Source organism: Oncorhynchus keta, chromosome 3 (assembly GCF_023373465.1).
Source record: "Oncorhynchus keta strain PuntledgeMale-10-30-2019 chromosome 3, Oket_V2, whole genome shotgun sequence".
NCBI classification, from domain to species: Eukaryota; Metazoa; Chordata; class Actinopteri; order Salmoniformes; family Salmonidae; genus Oncorhynchus; species Oncorhynchus keta.
In genome coordinates this window covers 13,055,427-13,074,562 of record NC_068423.1, presented here as the reverse complement: position 1 = coordinate 13,074,562, position 19,136 = coordinate 13,055,427, and the positions used below count along the sequence as shown (strand labels likewise).

The window sequence follows — 19,136 nt, the reverse complement described above, 5'->3', positions numbered from 1 at the left end:
AGGGATGAGACTTCAGTGCAATAAAAGGAGAGGAGCAACACACAACGCCTTACAAAACAAAAACAAGCAAAAGAGAGAAATCAAAACACTACATGTGGGAAATGTGGATTTATCCACAAGCCAAACAAAATGCCCTGCATATAGCAAATCATGTAACAACTGTGGGAAAAATAATATTTTCTCAAAATGCTGCAAAGCTGAGGCTACAAAGAAAAAGGTTCACACAGTCGAGGAGATGGAATAATTATTTGTTGATTCTGTGGAAATATGCAATGCAGTAAATGCTGAATGGATTGTGCCATTGAAGGTGAATTAAACTATAATACCATTCAAGCTTGATACTGGAGCACAGGTAAACCTGTTATCGCTGGATGACTACAAAACACTGAAGGTGAAGAGCAAAGAGTACACCCGTGAAAATTAAGGTTACTGGTTATACTGGGGAGAACGTACCAGTCAAAGGTAGCTGCATAGTAACTTTACAGCACAAAGGAAAACAGTTCAGAGCACAGCTGCTGATTTTGGAAAAGAGTGTACAGCCTATTCTAGGAATCAATGCATGTGAAAGCTCAATTTGTTGAAAAGAGTGTATGTCGTGACATCACAGACTGAAAATGACCAAGAATCAATACTGGCTGAGTATGAGGATGTGTTTGAGTGTCTTGGATGTTTACCAGGAGAACACAAAATATGTACTGATGACAAAATTACTCCAATTGTGCATGCATGCAGAAAAGTTCCATTTGCACTGAGGAAAACGTTCAAAGTTTGGCCTGGGAGCAGTTCTTCTGCAACAGCATGATGACACATGGCAACCCATCGCTTATGCGTCCAGAGACTTGACAGGCGCAGAGACAAGGTATGCACAAGTAGAGAAAGAACTACTGGCAAGCACATACGCTTGCGAAAGGTTTCACCAATACGTCTACGGACGAGACTTCGAAGTAGAAACCGACCACAAACCATTGGTGTCAATCATGTCTAAGGCACTGAATGACTGTCCAATGAGAATCCAGAGAATTTTGATCAGACTGCAAAAGTATGATGTGAAGATGATCTATACCCCGGGAAAGTTCATGTTCGCCGCCAACACTCTTTCTCAAGCAGTCAACAAGAAGGAGAGCTTCGACACACAGAAAAACACTGCGATTCAGGCCTACGTCGACATGATAGTAACATTACTTCCTGCGTCTTCTGAGAGAATGGAGCAGATCAAAAAAGAGACCACAGCTGACCAAAGAATGACAGAGTTGAAAGAAACAACACTGATAGGATGGCCTGCACAGAACAACAACGGTCCAAGAAGAATACAGGATTACTGGATGTGCAGAGCAGAGCTCACCGTTGTGGATGACATGGTGTTCAAAGGTAACAAGATTGTCATTCCCATGACACTACGCAGAGAAATGCTACAGAAAACACACAAGGGCCACTTGGGTGAGGAAAAATGCAAACGACGAGCAAGATAAGTAATGTACTGGCCAAGAATGAACCAGGAAATCATCCAGACCACTGCTTCAGCAAGCAGAGCCGCTAATGCCTCATCCAGTACCAAAGACCCTACTACAAAGTTGGGGTTGAACTTTTTGACTGCAATGGCAAAAGTCACATTGTTGTTACCGACTACTACTCAAACTACCCTGAAGTATCAACACTGCCAACTACCTCCAGCAAAGCTGTAATCACCTGAAAACAGTCTTTGCAAGACATGGGGTTGCCTCTGAACTGTACTCGGACAATGGCCTGCAGTTCTCAAGTTCCGAATTCCGATCGTTTGCTAATGACTGGGGATTCCGACACAACACCTCCAGCCCCAACTCCCCAAGGTCCAACGGCTTAGCAAAGAGTTCAGTCAAAATTGTCAAAGGTCTGATGAAAAAGGCACACGATGGAAAGGAGGATTTCCTAAAAAATCTGATGCTCTACCGTAGCACACCGCTGCAGAACGGACTTTCACCTGCACAAATGTTGATGGGACATTGCCTCAGAACCAACCTACCCATCCATGAGGACTTGCTAACACCCAGAGGTGCTCACAAAGTCAAACTCGCAAAGGAAAAACAGAAAGACAAACAAAAACAGCGACACGACAAAAGTGCAAGACACTTACCTGAACTGAAACCTGGAGATCATGTACGACTCCGAGACATCACTACAGGAACCTGGATGCAGCAAGGGTGTGTGCAGAGAGAAGTTGCACCGCGATCCTATGAGATCCAAACGGAGCATGGATCACAACTGAGACGAAACAGAGTGGATCTAAGGCTGCAGCCATTCACTCAAGGGACTGAGGATCATCATGACGATACTGCTAAAGCGTTAAATGCCTTTAGAAATGGACAATTCAGTCAGAACACCCCGACTGACAATGAACGCTGTCCAACTGTTTCAGGAAGCACTTCAGCAGAACAACCAAAAATGACTGTCAGAGCCCCTGAAAGGCTTATGAAGAATTGCTAAAAAATGTCAAACAAGGGGCACCTGGACTGAATGTTTTGTTATTGTGAAAGGAAATAGAGCCACAATAGAGTATTGTAGAGACTAGAGACTATATTTAGTTGAAATTTGTATTTTATTTTTAAGGAACAATTTTTGGGGAAAGAAATGTGTGTTATTGAAAATTGCTTGTTATGCAGGTTGAGTAAACAAATGTGATGTGACATGTGTAGTTACATAGAAAAGTAGTTTTCTTTTAAAGGAGAGAAGATGTTTTGTCATGTGTTAATAACATTTAGACTACGTTACCCAGCAGGCTATGCGGGAGACAGATGGTTGAAGAATGCCTTGCATGGCTAAACATGGAGTTTTCTAGCTGAAGTATATGTTCATTAAAAGTAGTAAAACCTATGCCCCAGTTTGTCATTATATAAGGAACAAACATAACAGTTAGCCCCGGCCTACTAACTGCTAGCTTGTTAACACCGGCCTGCTAAGTGTCTGAATCGCCGTGTCCCCAGCCAGCCCAACCACTCACTGGACCCATATGTTCACTTGACTACGCATGCTTCTCTCTAATATCAATATGCCTCGTCCATTACTGAACTGGTTAGTGATTACTGTCTTATTTCACTGTAGAGCCTCTAGCCCTGCTCAATATACCTCAACCAACCATGTTGTTACACCTCCTACATATGCGATGTAATCACCTGGTTTAAATTCTCTAGAGACTATATCTCTCTCATCATTACTCAATGCCTAGGTTTACCTCCAATGTACTTACATCCTACCTTACCTTTGTCTGTACACTATGCCTTGAATCTATGCTATCAGTCCCAGAAACCTGCTCCTTTTACTCTCTGTTCCGAACGTGCTAGGCAGCCAGTTCGTATAGCCTTCAGCCGTACCCTTATCCTACTTCTCCTCTGTTCCTCTGGTGATGTAAAGGTTAATCCAGGCCCAGAAGTGCCTAGCTCCACTCCCACTCCCCAGGTGCTCTCATTTGTTAACTTCTGTAACCGTAAAAACCTTGGTTTCATGCATGTTAACATTAGAAGCCTACTCCCTAAGTTTGTTTTACTCACTGCTTTAGCACACTCTGCCAACCCGGATGTCTTAGCCGTGTCTGAATCCTGGCTTCGGAAAACCACCAAAAACCCTGAAATCTCCATCCCTAACTATAACATTTCCCGCCAGGATAAAACTGCCAAAGGGGGCGGCGTTGTAATCTACTGCAAAGATAGCCTGCAGAGTTCTGTCTTACTATCCAGGTCTGTACCCAAACAATTCAAGCTTCTACTTCTAAAAATTCACCTTTCCAGAAACAAGTCTCTCACTGTTGCCGCTCGCTATAGACCACCCTCTGCCCCCAGCTGTGCCCTCAACACCATATGTGAATTGATTGCCCTCCATCTATCTTCTGAGCTTGTGCTACTAGGTGACCTAAACTAGGACATGTTTAACACCCCGGCCATCCTACAATCTAAGCTTGATGCCCTCAATCTCACATAAATTATCAATGAACCTACCAGGTACAACCCCAAATCCATAAACACGGATTTAGATATCATCCTAGCTAACACCCCCTCCAAATACACCTCTGACTTTAAAAAAATCAAGATCTCAGTGATCACTGCCTAATTGCCTGCATCCATAATGGGTCTGCGACCAAACGACCACCCCTCATCACTGTCAAACACTCCCTGAAACACTTCTGCGAGCAGGCCTTTCTAATTGACCTGGCCGGGTGATCCTGGAATGACATTGACCTCACCCCGTCAATAGAGGATGTCTGGTTATTCTTTAAAAGTGCCTTCCTCACCATCTTAAATAAGTATGCCCCATTCAAAAAATGTAGAACTAGGAATAGATATAGTCCTTGGTTGACTCCAGACCTGTCTGCCCTTGACCAGCACAAAAACATCCTGTGGCGTTATGCATCAGCATCGAATAGCCCCTGTGATATGCAACTTTTCAGGAAAGTTAGGAACAAATATACACAGGCAGTTAGAAAGCTAAGGCTAGCTTTTTCAAACAGAAATGTGCATCCTGTAGTACGAACTCAAAAAGGTTCTGGGACGCTATAAAGTCCATGGAGAATAAGAGCACCTCCTCCCAGCGGGCCACTGCTCTGAGGCTAGGAAACACTGTTACCATGGATAAATCCACTATAATTGAGAAGTTCAATAAGCATTTCTCTACGGCTGGCCATGCTATCCACATGGTTACTCCTACCCCGGTCAACTGCCCGGCACACTCCACAGCAACCCGCCAAAGCCCCCACCATTTCTCCTTCACCCAAATCCAGATAGCTGATGTTCTGAAATAGTTGCAAAATCTGGACCCCTATAAATCAGCCGGGCTAGACAATCTGGACCCTCTCTTTCTAAAATGATCTGCCGAAATTGTTGCAACCCCTATTACTAGCCTGTTCAACCTCTCTTTCGTATCGTCTGAGATTCCCAAAGATTGGAAAGCTGCCGCGGTCATCCCCGTCTTCAAAGGGGGTGACACTCTATACCCAAACTGCTACAGACCTATATCTATCCTACCCTGTCTTTCTAAGGTCTTCGAAAGCCAAGTTAACAAACAGATTACCGACCATTTCGAATCCCACCGTACCTTCTCCGCTATGCAATCTGGTTTCAGAGCTGGTCATGGGTGCACCTCAGCCACGGTCAAGGTCCTAAACGACATCATAACCGCCATCGATAAGAGACATTACTGTGCAGCCATATTCAACGACCAGGCCAAGGCTTTCGACTCTGTCAATCACCACATTCTTATTGGCAGACTTGACAGCCTTGGTTTCTCAAATGATTGCCTCGCCTGGTTTACCAACTACTTCTCTGATAGAGTTCAGTGTGTCAAATCGGACGGCCTGTTGTCCGGACCTCTGGCAGTCTCTATGGGGGTGCCACAGGGTTAAATTTTCGGGCCGACTCTCTTCTCTGTATACATCAATGATGTCGCTCTTGCTGCTGGTGATTCTCTGATCCACCTCTACGCAGACGACACCATTCTGTATACCTCTGGCCCCTCTTTGGACACTGTGTTAAATAACCTCCAGACGAGCTGAAATGCCATACAACTCTCCTTCCGTGGCAACTACAAATACCTAGGTGTCTGGTTCGACTGTAAACTCTCCTTCCAGACTCACATTAAGCATCTCCAATCCAAAATTAAATCTAGAATCGCCTTCCTATATCGCAACAAAGCATCCTTCACTCATGCTGCAAACATACCCTCGTAAAACTGACCATCCTACCGATCCTCGACTTCGGCAATGCAATCTATAAAATAGCCTCCAACACTCTACTCAACAAACTGGATGCAGTCTATCACAGTGCCATCCGTTTTGTCACCAAAGCCCCATACACAACCCACCACTGCGACCTGTATGCTCTCGTTGATTGGCCCTCGCTTCATACACGTCACCAAACCCACTGGCTACAGGTTATCTACAAGTCTCTGCTAGGTAAAGCCCCGCCTTATCTCAGCTCACTGGTCACCATAGCAGCACCCACTTGTAGCACGCGCTCCAGCAGGTATACCTCAATGGTCACCCCCAAAGCCAATTCCTCCTTTGGTCGCCTTTCCTTCCAGTTCCCTGCTGCCAATGACTGGAACGAACTGCAAAAATCTGATGCTGGAGACTCATATCTCCCTCACTAGCTTTAAGCACAAGCTGTCAGAGCAGCTCACAGATCACTGCACCTGTACATAGCCCATCTATAAACAGCCCATTTATCTACCTCATCCCCATACTGTATTTATTTATTAATCTTGCTCCTTTGCACCCCAGTATCTCTACTTGCACATTCATCTTCTGCACATTTACCATTCCAGTGTTTAATTGCTATATTGTAATTACTTCGCCACCATGGCCTATTTATTGACTTAACTCCCTTATCTTACCTCATTTGCACTCACTGTATATATACTTTTTTGTTTTCTTTTTTTCTACTGTATTATTGACTGTATGTTTTGTTTATTCCATGTGTAACTCTGTGTTGTTCTGTGTCAAATTGCTATGCTTTATCTTGGCCAGGTCGCAGTTGCAAATGAGAACTTTTTTTTAATCGAGGCAGCGCTCTTAGTCGCCCGGGGACTTTAATGCAGGGAAGCTTAAATCCATTTTACCTAATTTCTACCAGCATGTTAAATATGAACCAGAGAAAAACAAAACTCTAGACCATCTATACTCCACACACAGTGCACAGTACATACATAGTACATACACAGTACATACAGTGCCCCTTGAACTTTGCGACCTTTTGCCACATTTCAGGCTTCAAACATAAAGATATAAAACTGTATTTTTTTGTGAAGAATCAACAACAAGTGGGACACAATCATGAAGTGGAACGACATTTATTGGATATTTCAAACTTTTTTAACAAATCAAAAACTGAAAAATTGGGCGTGCAGAATTATTCAGCCCCTTTACTTTCAGTGCAGCAAACTCTCTCCAGAAGTTCAGTGAGGATCTCTGAATGATCCAATGTTGACCTAAATGACTAATGATGATAAATACAATCCACCTGTGTGTAATCAAGTCTCCGTATAAATGCACCTGCACTGTGATAGTCTCAGAGGTCCGTTAAAAGTGCAGAGAGCATCATGAAGAACAAGGAACACACCAGGCAGGTCCGAGATACTGTTGTGAAGAAGTTTAAAGCTGGATTTGGATACAAAAATATTTCCCAAGCTTTAAACATCCCAAGGAGCACTGTGCAAGCGATAATATTGAAATGGAAGGAGTATCAGACCACTGCAAATCTACCAAGACCTGGCCGCCCCTCTAAACTTTCAGCTCATACAAGGAGAAGACTGATCAGAGATGCAGCCAAGAGGCCCATGATCACTCTGGATGAACTGCAGAGATCTACAGCTGAGGTGGGAGACTCTGTCCATAGGACAACAATCAGTCGTATATTGCAAAAATCTGGCCTTTATGGAAGTGTGTCAAGAAGAAAGCCATTTCTTAAAGATATCCATAAAAAGTGTAGTTTAAAGTTTGCCACAAGCCACCTGGGAGACACACCAAACATGTGGAAGAAGGTGCTCTGGTCAGATGAAACCAAAATTGAACTTTTTGGCAACAATGCAAAACGTTATGTTTGGCGTAAAAGCAACACAGCTCATCACCCTGAACACACCGTCCCCACTGTCAAACATGGTGGTGGCAGCATCATGGTTTGGGCCTGCTTTTCCTCAGCAGGGACAGGGAAGATGGTTAAAATTGATGGGAAGATGGATGGAGCCAAATACAGGACCATTCTGGAAGAAAACCTGATGGAGTCTGCAAAAGACCTGAGATGGGACGGAGATTTGTCTTCCAACAAGACAATGATCCAAAGCATAAAGCAAAATCTACAATGGAATGGTTCAAAAATAAACATATCCAGGTGTTAGAATGGCCAAGTCAAAGTCCAGACCTGAATCCAATCGAGAATCTGTGGAAAGAACTGAAAACTGCTGTTCACAAATGCTCTCCATCCAACCTCACTGAGCTCGAGCTGTTTTGCAAGGAGGAATGGGAAAAAAATTTCAGTCTCTCGATGTGCAAAACTGATAGAGACATACCCCGAGCGACTTACAGCTGTATTCGCAGCAAAAGGTGGCGCTACAAAGTATTAACTTAAGGGGGCTGAATAATGTTGCACGCCCAATTTTTATCAGTTTTTGATTTGTTAAAAAAGTTTGAAATATCCAATAAATGTTGTTCCACTTCATGATTGTGTCCCACTTGTTGTTGATTCTTCACAAAAAAATATAGTTTTATATCTTTATGTTTGAAGCCTGAAATGTGGCAAAAGGTCGCAAAGTTCAAGGGGGCCGAATACTTTCGCAAGGCACTGTAGCTCTCACTCGCCCTCCATTTGGCAAATCTGACCATAATTCTATCCTTCTGATTCCTGCTTACAAGCAAACACTGAAGCAGGAGGCATCAGTTACTTGGTCAAGAAAGAAGTGGTTCGATGACGCAGATGCTAAACTACAGGATTGTTTTGCGAGCACAGACTGGAATATGTTTCGGGATTCTTCCGATGGCATTGAGTACACCACATCAGTCACTGGCTTCATCAATAAGTGCATTGATGATGTCATCCCCACAGTGACCGTACGTACATACCCCAACCAGAAAGGACTCCAGTATAGTTGGGGACGTTTGCAGAGGTATGAGTAGGGAGTTCAGTTTTTGTGCCCGACAGGATACAGCCGGAACCGAGAAGACAGTATCCCGCAGAGGATCTCATGGGGGAGACATTTTCTTTTTCTTTTTGATTTATTATTTAAATAAACACCCTTGAAACCGAGCTAATCATACTCTGTCCGTGTCTGATCTGTGTAAACGTCCCCCTGGTCTGCCACACTACCCAGACTATTTGCATTGCCCCCCCCTTTTACGCTGCTGCTACTCTCTGGTTATTATCTATGCATAGTCACTTTAACTCTTACCTACATGTACATATTACCTCAATTACTCGACTAACCGGTGCCCCCGCACATTGACTGTGTACTGGTACCCCCTGTATATAGCCTCGCTACTGTTATTTGACTGCTGCTCTTTAATTAGATGTTACTTAACACATATTTTTCTTAAAACTGCATTGTTGGTTAAAGGCTTGTAAGTAAGTATTTCACTGTAACACCTGTTGTGTTTGGCACATGTGACAAATACAATTTTATTTTACTTGATTTGGTGTCTGCTTCTGCTATAGCAAAGTTCTAGATTTCCATTGGTCCTCTATGCTCTATCCTCTATGGCCCTTGTTTCATCTGCTATTGTTTGCCAATGGAAGGAGGAATACTTGCACCTTCAATCACACCAGATTGACCAAGTATCAATTGACCAACAGCATCAATATCAATGTAACAGACCGTCCCCTCGCCCATACCCGGGCGCGAACCAGGGACCCTCTGCACACATCAATAACAGTCACCCTCGAAGCATCGTTACCCATCGCTCCACAAAAGCAGCGGCCCTTGTAAAGCAAGGGGAACCACTACTTCAAGGTCTCAGAGCAAGTCACGTCACCGATTGAAACGCTTTTTAGCGCTAACTAAGCTAGCTGTTTCACATCCGTTACACTTTATTGACTAGTGCAATGCCAATCATTGACATCAGCAATATCCACAGTCACAACATAAGATCAACCCTTTAATAATGGGGACAGGTCAATATCCAACTTTCCAGAGGGCAGAGGCTATAATCCAATTTCTTATTGTGAAATCTCCCCAACTGTCTAGATCAGTGTTTCCCAACTCCGGTCCTCGAGTACCCTCAACAGCAGCACACATTTCTGATGAATCCAAGTACAAAAAAAAATGATTGAACTTGTCAAAGGATTGATGATTAGTTGACAAGTAGAATCAGGTGTGCTTGTCATGGGCCACAACAAATGCATGTACTGGCAAACACTGATCTAGGTGAAAGGGAAAGTATAAACATGTACGTGTGCGAACAGCAGGCACAAGGGTTTCCACAAGTTACCACAGCCACAAAGTCTAAATTGGCTATAGGTTATCATAAAAAAGTTTATGAAAACAAAAATCGGATTTTTGGTGTTCATTTAAGGTTATCAGTGTGGTTAAGGTTAGGTTTAAAATCACATTTTAAGAAGATACATTGTAGAAATGGGCTTTATGACTTTGTGGCTGGGGTAAGTAGTAACGACCAGCCACAACTCCGATATGTGTTTTCTCAAAGTTCCCGGGATGTCAGGTGTCCTATTTATATCCGTACACTCGTAACAATCTCATCATTATGATACTTCTATTTGATCAAATAAGCCACACAGAAAATAAGCCAGCACATTTTTGTGTTAACCAAATTCGACACTCTCTCATTGACCTCCATACAAAAGCTCCTCGCTTGTTGAGCGAAAAAAACGAAACGACGCCACCTGTTGGAGAAGATAGATTTTAGCCCTGTTATCCCTCTCCTCTAACCTCTTCCTCTCTGCTGGAAATTAAACCTTGGGACAGTAAGTACTTCTTGTTGCTGTCCGAGTTGCGACACTGCTGAGTTGAACTGGCAGTTGCAGTTGGCAGTCCAAACTCCATGTAAGTTCAACCATTTGTCATTCTTTTTTTAGCTAAACCGTATAACACATTGATCTTAATAGTGACAGAATTGTGTTCACTTTCATATTATTTTTCTCTCCAGTGTTTTATTGTAGCTTGATCAAACATAATAAATCACCCTCTAATAAGTTATTGGGTTAGAAGTATACATTTGTCAATCAAATTGACGTCCAAAAGTCGTCCAAAAACATTTATGGGTATGTTAAATGTGATTGTCAAGTGTGAAAAATAGGCGATACGTTTCACAAAAATGTAAAATGAAAGTGAAACTTAGTTTTGCGAACGCAACATTGTATGCAATTTGTATGTGATATAAAATGTTTGGCCTTCTAATTAACATACGAACCATCCACAACGTATGCTGCCAGATTAGATACATATACGGCGTTCAATTGAGAAGATAAATTGTGTTTTATTCGAGTTGTACATCCTGTTAGTTTTTTTATGCGCATTTGGGGCCTACTTGTTTCCATTTTGCTATATTCTCAATTTCAGAGGTCACAATGGAGAGCGTCGAAAGTGCAGCCAACATGGAATTGTCAACAACCTTTTCCCAGGTTGTATTTCAGGAAATCCCCCACTCCTACGTGCCAAATATTGCCGTGACTTGCAGCTACACTCTGACAGCAGCCATTCAACAGAACCCCAGAGACTGGGTGGGGATATTCAAGGTGAGATTATAGATATTTTGTCATGAATATTCATGATTGGTCTGGTTCATCAGAGATTATGATATGGATTGTATTTCCACAAAGGAAATAATAACCTAATATATTTAACAATAGACATCCACAGTCTGGAATGCCTCCCAGTTGTCAGTCAGTCATGATTGTGTTATAACTGATGTTGTGCTGATTGTGTTATAACTGATGTTGTGCTGATTGTGTTATAACTGATTTTGTGCAGGTGGGCTGGAGCACCACAAAGGATTATTACACATTTGTGTGGATAGAACCATCATTGGATCTGATAAAACAGGATGCAAACAAAAAACAAGTGCTTTTTAGTGGTAAGACCATGTGTGCATTTTATCCTCAAACTTTTCAACTGACATGAACTTTGATATGAATGATCGTGATCAATTTAGGTGGATTTGTTTTTGGTGGATTTTAGGTGGATTCGTTATAGGCCCATGTTAATTTCTTAATTTTAGATACAAATTACATTTATTTGACACTCAAGTGATCAATATTATGCTGGCACTGACAACGATGTTGTCATTCTGATAGCATACTACTTGCCAAAGGATGATGCAGAGTTCTATCAGTTCTGCTATATTGATAGCAACGGCCAAGTGAGAGGAGCCAGCACCCCCTTCTGCTTTAAAACCTCAGGGGAACAAAGCACAGACGGCAGCCTGGAAAATGACCTCTTGGTCATCACAACACAGGTACAACGCAATCGACCATACCTAACAGTAAACGTTGAATTGATTGTGTTTTAAAGACCATGCTTGAAATACTTAAAAATGCAGAACTTTTTGTTTGGCTTGCTTAGTGAAAGGTCAAGGAGATGATGTCCCTCACAAGAACATTTTAGCTAGAATTATCCGTATGTATGTACATGATGTGCATTTCTGAATCTAGGAAAAGGTAGAGCAACGTGAGAGGGAAAAAGAAGAGATGGTCATGGAGTTGGGGCAACTGAAAGAGCAAAATGAGATTTTGAGAGGAGTCCTGAAGGAGCAACAGCAAGAGATTGATTGCCTCAAGGTTTGTTTTCAAGATGGTCGTTACATCTGCTAATTTCTAGCCACGAGTCATGTGTGAGAATGGAATTGTAACATTATCTCTGCAGTTGTCTAACGAGGAGCTATACAGGGCAGACGGGAACCTGGAGAAGCAGCAGCAGAAGTCAAGAGAGCATGAACAACTGACACAGAAAGCTAAATCAATGGAAGACTCACGCAAAGGACAGGAGGTAATATTTGGTGAATTTTGTGTCTACAACACAAATCATCTGACAACTAAGAAACTCTTTCCATACTGAAACATAAATGCTTTTCAACATAACTGGTGGAACTATACTTGATGAATAGATGGAACATTCCAAACACAGTAATCAAATCAAAGTGTATTGGTCACATACACCTATTTATCAGATGTTATTGCAGGTGTAGTGAAATGCTTGTGTTCCTAGCTCCAACAGGGCAGTAGTATCTAACTAAATGCTAGTGTTCCTAGCTCCAACAGGGCAGTAGTATCTAACTAAATGCTAGTGTTCCTAGCTCCAACAGGGCAGTAGTATCTAACTAAATGCTAGTGTTCCTAGCTCCAACAGGGCAGTAGTATCTAACTAAATGCTTGTGTTCCAAGCTCCAACAGGGCAGTAGTATCTAACTAAATGCTAGTGTTCCTAGCTCCAACAGGGCAGTAGTATCTAACTAAATGCTTGTGTTCCAAGCTCCAACAGGGCAGTAGTATCTAACTAAATGCTTGTGTTCCTAGCTCCAACAGGGCAGTAGTATCTAACAGTTCACAGCAATACACACATCTAAAAGGAAAATAATGGAATAGAGAAGTATATAAATATTAGGATGAGCAAAGTCGGAGTGGCATTGACTAAAATACAGTAGAATAGAATACACTATATAGATATGAGATGGGTAAAGCAGTATGTAAACATTATTAAAGTGACTAGTGTTCCATATCCATAACCAGTAGAGGTTATGGACTTGATTTGAGCATTTCTGAATCTAGGAACAGGTGGTGCAAAGTGAGAGGGAGAAAGAGGAGATGGCCATGGAGTTGGGGCAACTGAAAGAGCAAAATGAGACTCTGACACGTGCCCTAAAGGAGCAACAGCAAGAGATTGACCGCCTCAAGGTTTGTTTGAAAGTCTTTTCTTTCCACCAGCAGTTTTACTTCTAGCCCCTAATCAGGCTGAGAGGGTGATTGATTATATATTATTCCTGTAGGAATCTAAAGAGGAACTTGCACAGGTAGTGAGCAAACTGGAGCAACAGCAACAGAATGCTAGAGAGCATGAAGAACTGACACAGAAGGACAAATCAATGGATGAATCACACACAGGACAGGAGGTAACTGTCGCAAACCAATTTCCCATTTGGGCCTACCAAAGAACTACTACGGAGTACATTTAGTCTTGTTTCTAACAGTTTCTTTCCATGAAAGGCTGCAGTCTCTGGCCCCAATTCATTAAAAAACATTTGGTGAACGTGTCAATACATGTGACAGGCTGTTTGTATACCATCAATATTTTTCAATGCCTCTTCTACTCTTTTTTTTCCCCCACACTTTCTCTGTCTCCTTGTTATGTATCGAAGGGTGTTTTCACATACAGGACCTTCAGAAAGTATTCAGACCCCTTGACTTTTTCCACATTTTGTTACGTTACAGCCTTATTCTAAAATGGATTAAATACATTAATTTCCCCCAATCTACACACAATACCCCATAATGACAAAGCAAAAATGCAAATGTATAAAAAAACAAAAACAGAAATACCTTATTTACATAAGTATTCAGACCCTTTTCTATGATACTCGAAATTGAGCTCAGGTGCATCCTGTTTCCATTAATCATCCTTGAGATGTTTCTACAACTTGATTGGAGTCCACCTGTGGTAAATTGAATTGATTGGACATGATTTGGAAAGGCACAAACCTGTCTATATAAGGTCCCACAGTTGACAGTGCATGTCAGAGCAAAAACCAAGCCACGAGGTCAAAGGAATTGTTCATAGAGCTCTGAGACAGGATTGTGTCGAGGCACAGATCTGGGAAAGGGTACAAAGTAGAGAGAGATGCTTGATGAAAACCTGCTCCAGAGCACTCAGGACCTCAGACTGGGGCGAAGGTTCACCTTTCAACTGGACAACAACCCTAAGCACACAGCCAAGACAAGGCAGGAGTGGCTTCGGGACAAGTCTCAATGTCCTTGAGTGGCTCAGCCAGAGCCCGGACTTACACCCTGTCAAACATCTCTGGAGAGACCTGAAAATAGCTGTGCACCAACGCTACCCATCCAACCTGAAGAAGCTTGAGAGGATCTGCAGAGAAGAATGAGAGAAACTCCACACATACTGATGTGTCAAGCTTGTAGCATCATATCCAAGAAGAATCAAGGCTGTAATCGCAGCCAAATGGGTTTCAACAAAGTATTGAGTAAAGGGTCTGAATACTTATGTAAATGTGATATTTCCGTTTTTTTCCCCCTACAAACCAGTTTTTGCTTTGACACTATGGGGTATCGTGTGTAGATTGAATACATTTTAGAATAAGGCTGAACCTATCAAAATGTGGAAAAAGTCGAGGGGTCTGAATACTTTCTGAAGGCACTGTATAGTCCTCTTTAATAAAGTAGTGTGGTGTGTGGTGCAGGAATAACGACAAGCGAACCTGGGGAGCTTTGTATTCACATTGGTCTAAAAAAAAGAACCGGCCTGTAGAATTTAAGCGAACCGAAGTCAGACCACCTCTCGAGATGGTCTCAGTTCGGTTCACTTCGGGGGATATTTTGAGGGGTCTGAGTTCCTTTGGAGTGTTTGCACTACAGAAAATATTAAGCAAACTGCCTTTGCAAAAATTGGCTTAAAAGGGACAAAGTCTGAATCACTTTAAACGTGCTATTTCTCTTCACAAATGCCTGCAGTCTCTGACTCCTATTTGTGAGAAATATGAACGAGCATTGAGCAAGATCAAACAGCTGAAGAAGGAGCAAGAGGAGTTGAAAGAAAAGGTTGAGGTTCAAAGTGTGGAGATTGCACAGTGAGTACTTGTCTTGAGCAATCCATTCAGTGGACATATCTTTCTAGTACAACACCTTTCCAGTCATATCATATCATCATCCTGTCTATATATAAACTCAGCAAAAAAAGAAACGTCCTCTCACTGTCAACTGTGTTTATTTTCAGCAAACTTAACATGTGTAAATATTTGTATGAACATAAGATTCAACAACCGAGACATAAACTTAACAAGTTTCACAGACATGTGACTAACAGAAATTGAATAATTTGTCCCTGAACAAAGGGAAGGGGTCAAAATCAAAAGTATCTGGTGTGGCCACCAGCTGCATTAACTACTGCAGTGCATCTCCTCCTCATGGACCCCACCAAATTTTCCAGCTCTTGCTGTGAGATGTTACTCCACTCTTCCACCAAGGCACCTGCACGTTTCCGGACTGGGGGGAATGGCTCTCACCCTCACCCTCCGATCCAACAGGTCCCAGACGTGGTCAATGGGATTGAGATCTGGGCTCTTCGATGGCCATTGCAGAACACCGACATTTCTGTCTTGCAGGAAATCACGCACAGAACGAGCAGTATGGTTGGTGGCATTGTCATGCTGGAGGTTCGTGTCAGGATGAGCCTGCAGGAAGGGTACCACATGAGGGAGGAGGATGTCTTCCCTGTAACGCACAGCGTTGAGATTGCCTGCAATGACAACAAGCTCAGTCCGATGATGCTGTGACACACCGCCCCATGGACCATCCACCTCCAAATCGATCCCGCTTTAGAGTACAGGCCTCGGTGTAACGCTCATTCCTTCGACGATAAACGCGAATCCGACCAAAACCGCGACTTGTCAGTGAAGATCACTTTTTGCCAGTCCTGTCTGGTCCAGCAACGTGGGTTTGTGCCCATAGGCGGCGTTGTTGCCGGTGATGTCTGGTGAGGACCTGCCTTACAACAGGCCTACAAGCCCTCAGTCTATTGCGGACAGTGAGCACTGATGGAGGGATTGTGCGTTCCTGGTGTAACTCGGGCATTTGTTGTTGCCATCCTGTACTGCAGGTGTTGTTAAATGTGGTCTGCCACTGCGAGGACGATCAGCTGTCCGTCCTGTCTCCCTGTAGCACTGTCTTAGGCGTCTCACAGTACGGACATAGCAATTTATTGCCCTGGCCACATCTGCAGTCCTCATGCCTCCTTGCAGCATGCCTAAGGCACGTTCACGAAGATGAGCAGGGACCGTGGGCAACTTTCTTTTGGTGTTTTTCCAGAGTCAGTAGAAAGGCCTCTTTAGTGTCCTAAGTTTTCATAACTGTGACCTTAATTGCCTACCGTCTGTAAGCTATTAGTGTCTTAACGACCGTTCCACAGACAGGGTCCTGAAAAAGGGACGTCTCTTTTTTTGCTGAGTTTATATATATATATATTTTACACTTGTGTAACAATGCTGTTCCTTATGCCCCCGTTTCTGTGTCAACAGGCTGAGCCCAAGGCTCAGAGATTCTGAGCAGGAGTCTTACAGACTGAAGGATCACATTCAGCTTCTACAGGTCAGCACACTCAGCAGAGTAATTGATGTAAATGAATGCCTGTAACACACATACACTCTTTAAAAGACCTGTTGGCCAATTAATTTAGTGCTTTCTTTGATGTGAAAAAATCCTGTCAATCACAGAACCTCATGTTGACCCTTTCCAGGTGGATCTCCAGAGCAGTGAGAAAGAGAAGGCGAAGCTTTCTGTGGAGCTGCGTGGTCTCACCCTTGATCTGGATGACTTGAAGATGGAGAACAAGGCCTTACACAGAAGCCTGTCAGAGCAGGGGCACCAGCCACAGCAGGAGATGGTGGACAGTGATTTGAAGGTTGGAACAAGTTGCTAAAAGAACTATGTCCTTCCTGTACACGCCATTGTGAAATGTAATACTGTCGTCTTCTTGTGCACCGTCAGGTGCAATACCAAGCTCTTCTTGGTCAGCTGCAGGAGGCTCAGACACAGTTGCACCAGGAACTGCAGGCTTCCAACAACACACGCAGACGTGCAGAGCAAGCAGAGGGGGAACTGGTGAAGGTCAATGAGTGCACGAATCTCGAAGTCATGAGGGCTACACAGGCAGAGCAGAAAAGCAGAAAACTAGAGGTGCTTAGAGAATATCTTTGACGCTATTTCGATCCACAGACAGGGTCAGCGATATCATTGTTTTTCTTACCAAGGTGTTGTTTGTTCTGGGAAAGTAGTTCACCTGCGAGAGCAAATGAATATAAAACGCACTAAACGTATTCCCTTGTCTGATCACAAGTTCCCTGTTCTCTCCCCTCAGATGCAACTTTTAGAGTTCCACAGAGTCGTTGAGGAGAAAGAAAGCATGGCAGAGATTGCTAAAGTAGAGAAAGAGGAGTTGGCCAGAGAAAATCAGGTGATTGCTGTGAATGTTGATACTCCTTACTAGTCATTTAATTATTTACAATTAGGGACGTCTGCTTACATTGGGGTTTTGCCACTGTATTCGATCTGTCAGGATCTCAAAAGAAATGTTGAGAGACTTCGCAAGGAGTTTGCTGACATCCAGGCTGCTCCAGTGTCCATGCAGCATCCCAACCCTTATGGCTCTTCAACTGACCCCACCCCCACTGAGGAGCAGCAGCAAGATACACTGGCTGCCTCTCTCCACTTTGGGAACCCTTATGAGACCCCAGGTATTCCCAATATTCCAGCTGTTGGAAAGCCTCACCTAAATATTCTCAAATGAGACATGAACGCCACTTGTGCCTCACGGACACGGCTTCTTGGAAAATAACAAAACAGGTTCAACTATGGCTGACATACGATTCTGTTTGCAGGCCCTGCGACAAACGCGGAAGAGGTATGTTAAGTCATTCCTATGATATACATGGTTATACGGCAGATTATGCTTGCAACAACATACACTAGTGGTTTGGGATCAAAGAGTTGGTTTCATAATGCTCTATAATGTTTGTGCTAGAGTACAGTTAACTATCCAGTCTAGATCCGACATTATTACCACTTATGACCCGTGTCTGTCCCATAGTTGTCCTTGACGTGTCGTCACTGCCATGAGTGCTTCCCTGGCATCACCCCGAATGAGCTGGAGCTGCACGAGGACAGTCACAGAGTGTGCCCCTTTTGCACCCTCATCTGTGACGGAATGGAGCAGACCAAGTATGAGGAACACGTCTACAGCCATGAGGTGTAGGGAAGCCACATCCTCACGACCCAGAAAGTTGACTACTCGTTAAAGAAAGCTGATACGCTACTAATTATATTTATGTGGGGGGGGGGGGATAAATAAATACAGGCTAACAACCTATCCACGACATTGTAAGACAAACATTTAAAGGCCCCTGTTTATTACTGTCAATGTTATCGAACCTGGTAACGTTAAGTGTTGTGAATTTAATGACTGGGAAATCTGTATCAAATTGAATTTGCCTGAATTGATCATGTTGTTTTAGACACTTTGATGGTTAGGGTTGACTGTTTATTCTTAATTTGCCTGAATTGATCATGTTGTTTTAGACACTTTGATGGTTAGGGTTGACTGTTTATTCTTAATTTGCCTGAATTGATCATGTTGTTTTAGACACTTTGAGGGTTAGGGTTGACTGTTTATTCTTAATTTGCCTGAATTGATCATGTTGTTTTAGACACTTTGAGGGTTAGGGTTGACTGTTTATTCTTAATTTGCCTGAATTGATCATGTTGTTTTAGACACTTTGAGGGTTAGGGTTGACTGTTTATTCTTAATTTGCCTGAATTGATCATGTTGTTTTAGACACTTTGAGGGTTAGGGTTGACTGTTTATTCTTAATTTGCCTGAATTGATCTAGACACTTTGAGGGTTAGGTTGACTGTTTATTCTTAATTTGTTTTTGATTCTTAATTTGCCTGAAT

General features: G+C 42.9%; 2 protein-coding genes across 2 annotated transcripts in view; one reads left to right on the top strand and one right to left on the bottom strand.

The window, feature by feature from the left end:
• The window catches only part of ttll6 (tubulin tyrosine ligase-like family, member 6), a 41,468-nt gene extending 23,087 nt beyond the window's left edge, over positions 1-18,381 (bottom strand). Inside the window, exon 1 of the mRNA XM_052490151.1 lies at positions 18,247-18,381. The gene's annotated coding sequence lies outside the window, so the exon portion shown is untranslated. The remainder of the gene's footprint in view (positions 1-18,246) is intronic.
• Positions 10,343-19,014, top strand: LOC118366864 (calcium-binding and coiled-coil domain-containing protein 2-like). The gene is made up of 16 exons (XM_052490156.1): positions 10,343-10,509; positions 11,026-11,201; positions 11,437-11,539; positions 11,760-11,920; positions 12,117-12,242; positions 12,328-12,450; positions 13,230-13,355; positions 13,448-13,570; positions 15,144-15,259; positions 16,706-16,775; positions 16,924-17,088; positions 17,175-17,363; positions 17,545-17,640; positions 17,743-17,920; positions 18,065-18,087; positions 18,274-19,014. Exons 2-16 carry the CDS (start codon positions 11,034-11,036, stop codon positions 18,436-18,438), a joined length of 1,932 nt encoding a protein of 643 aa, XP_052346116.1. The 5' UTR covers positions 10,343-10,509; positions 11,026-11,033; the 3' UTR covers positions 18,439-19,014.
• The last annotated feature ends 122 nt before the right edge of the window (positions 19,015-19,136 follow it).

Bases quoted from the DNA above. Each gene is read 5' to 3' on its own strand.
- LOC118366864 (XM_052490156.1), top strand. From the start codon at position 11,034: ATGGAGAGCGTCGAAAGTGCAGCCAACATGGAATTGTCAACAACCTTT. The intron at 12,451-13,229 runs GTAATATTTGGT...TTCTGAATCTAG, and splicing joins ACTCACGCAAAGGACAGGAG to GAACAGGTGGTGCAAAGTGA. The intron at 13,571-15,143 runs GTAACTGTCGCA...AAATGCCTGCAG, and splicing joins AATCACACACAGGACAGGAG to TCTCTGACTCCTATTTGTGA.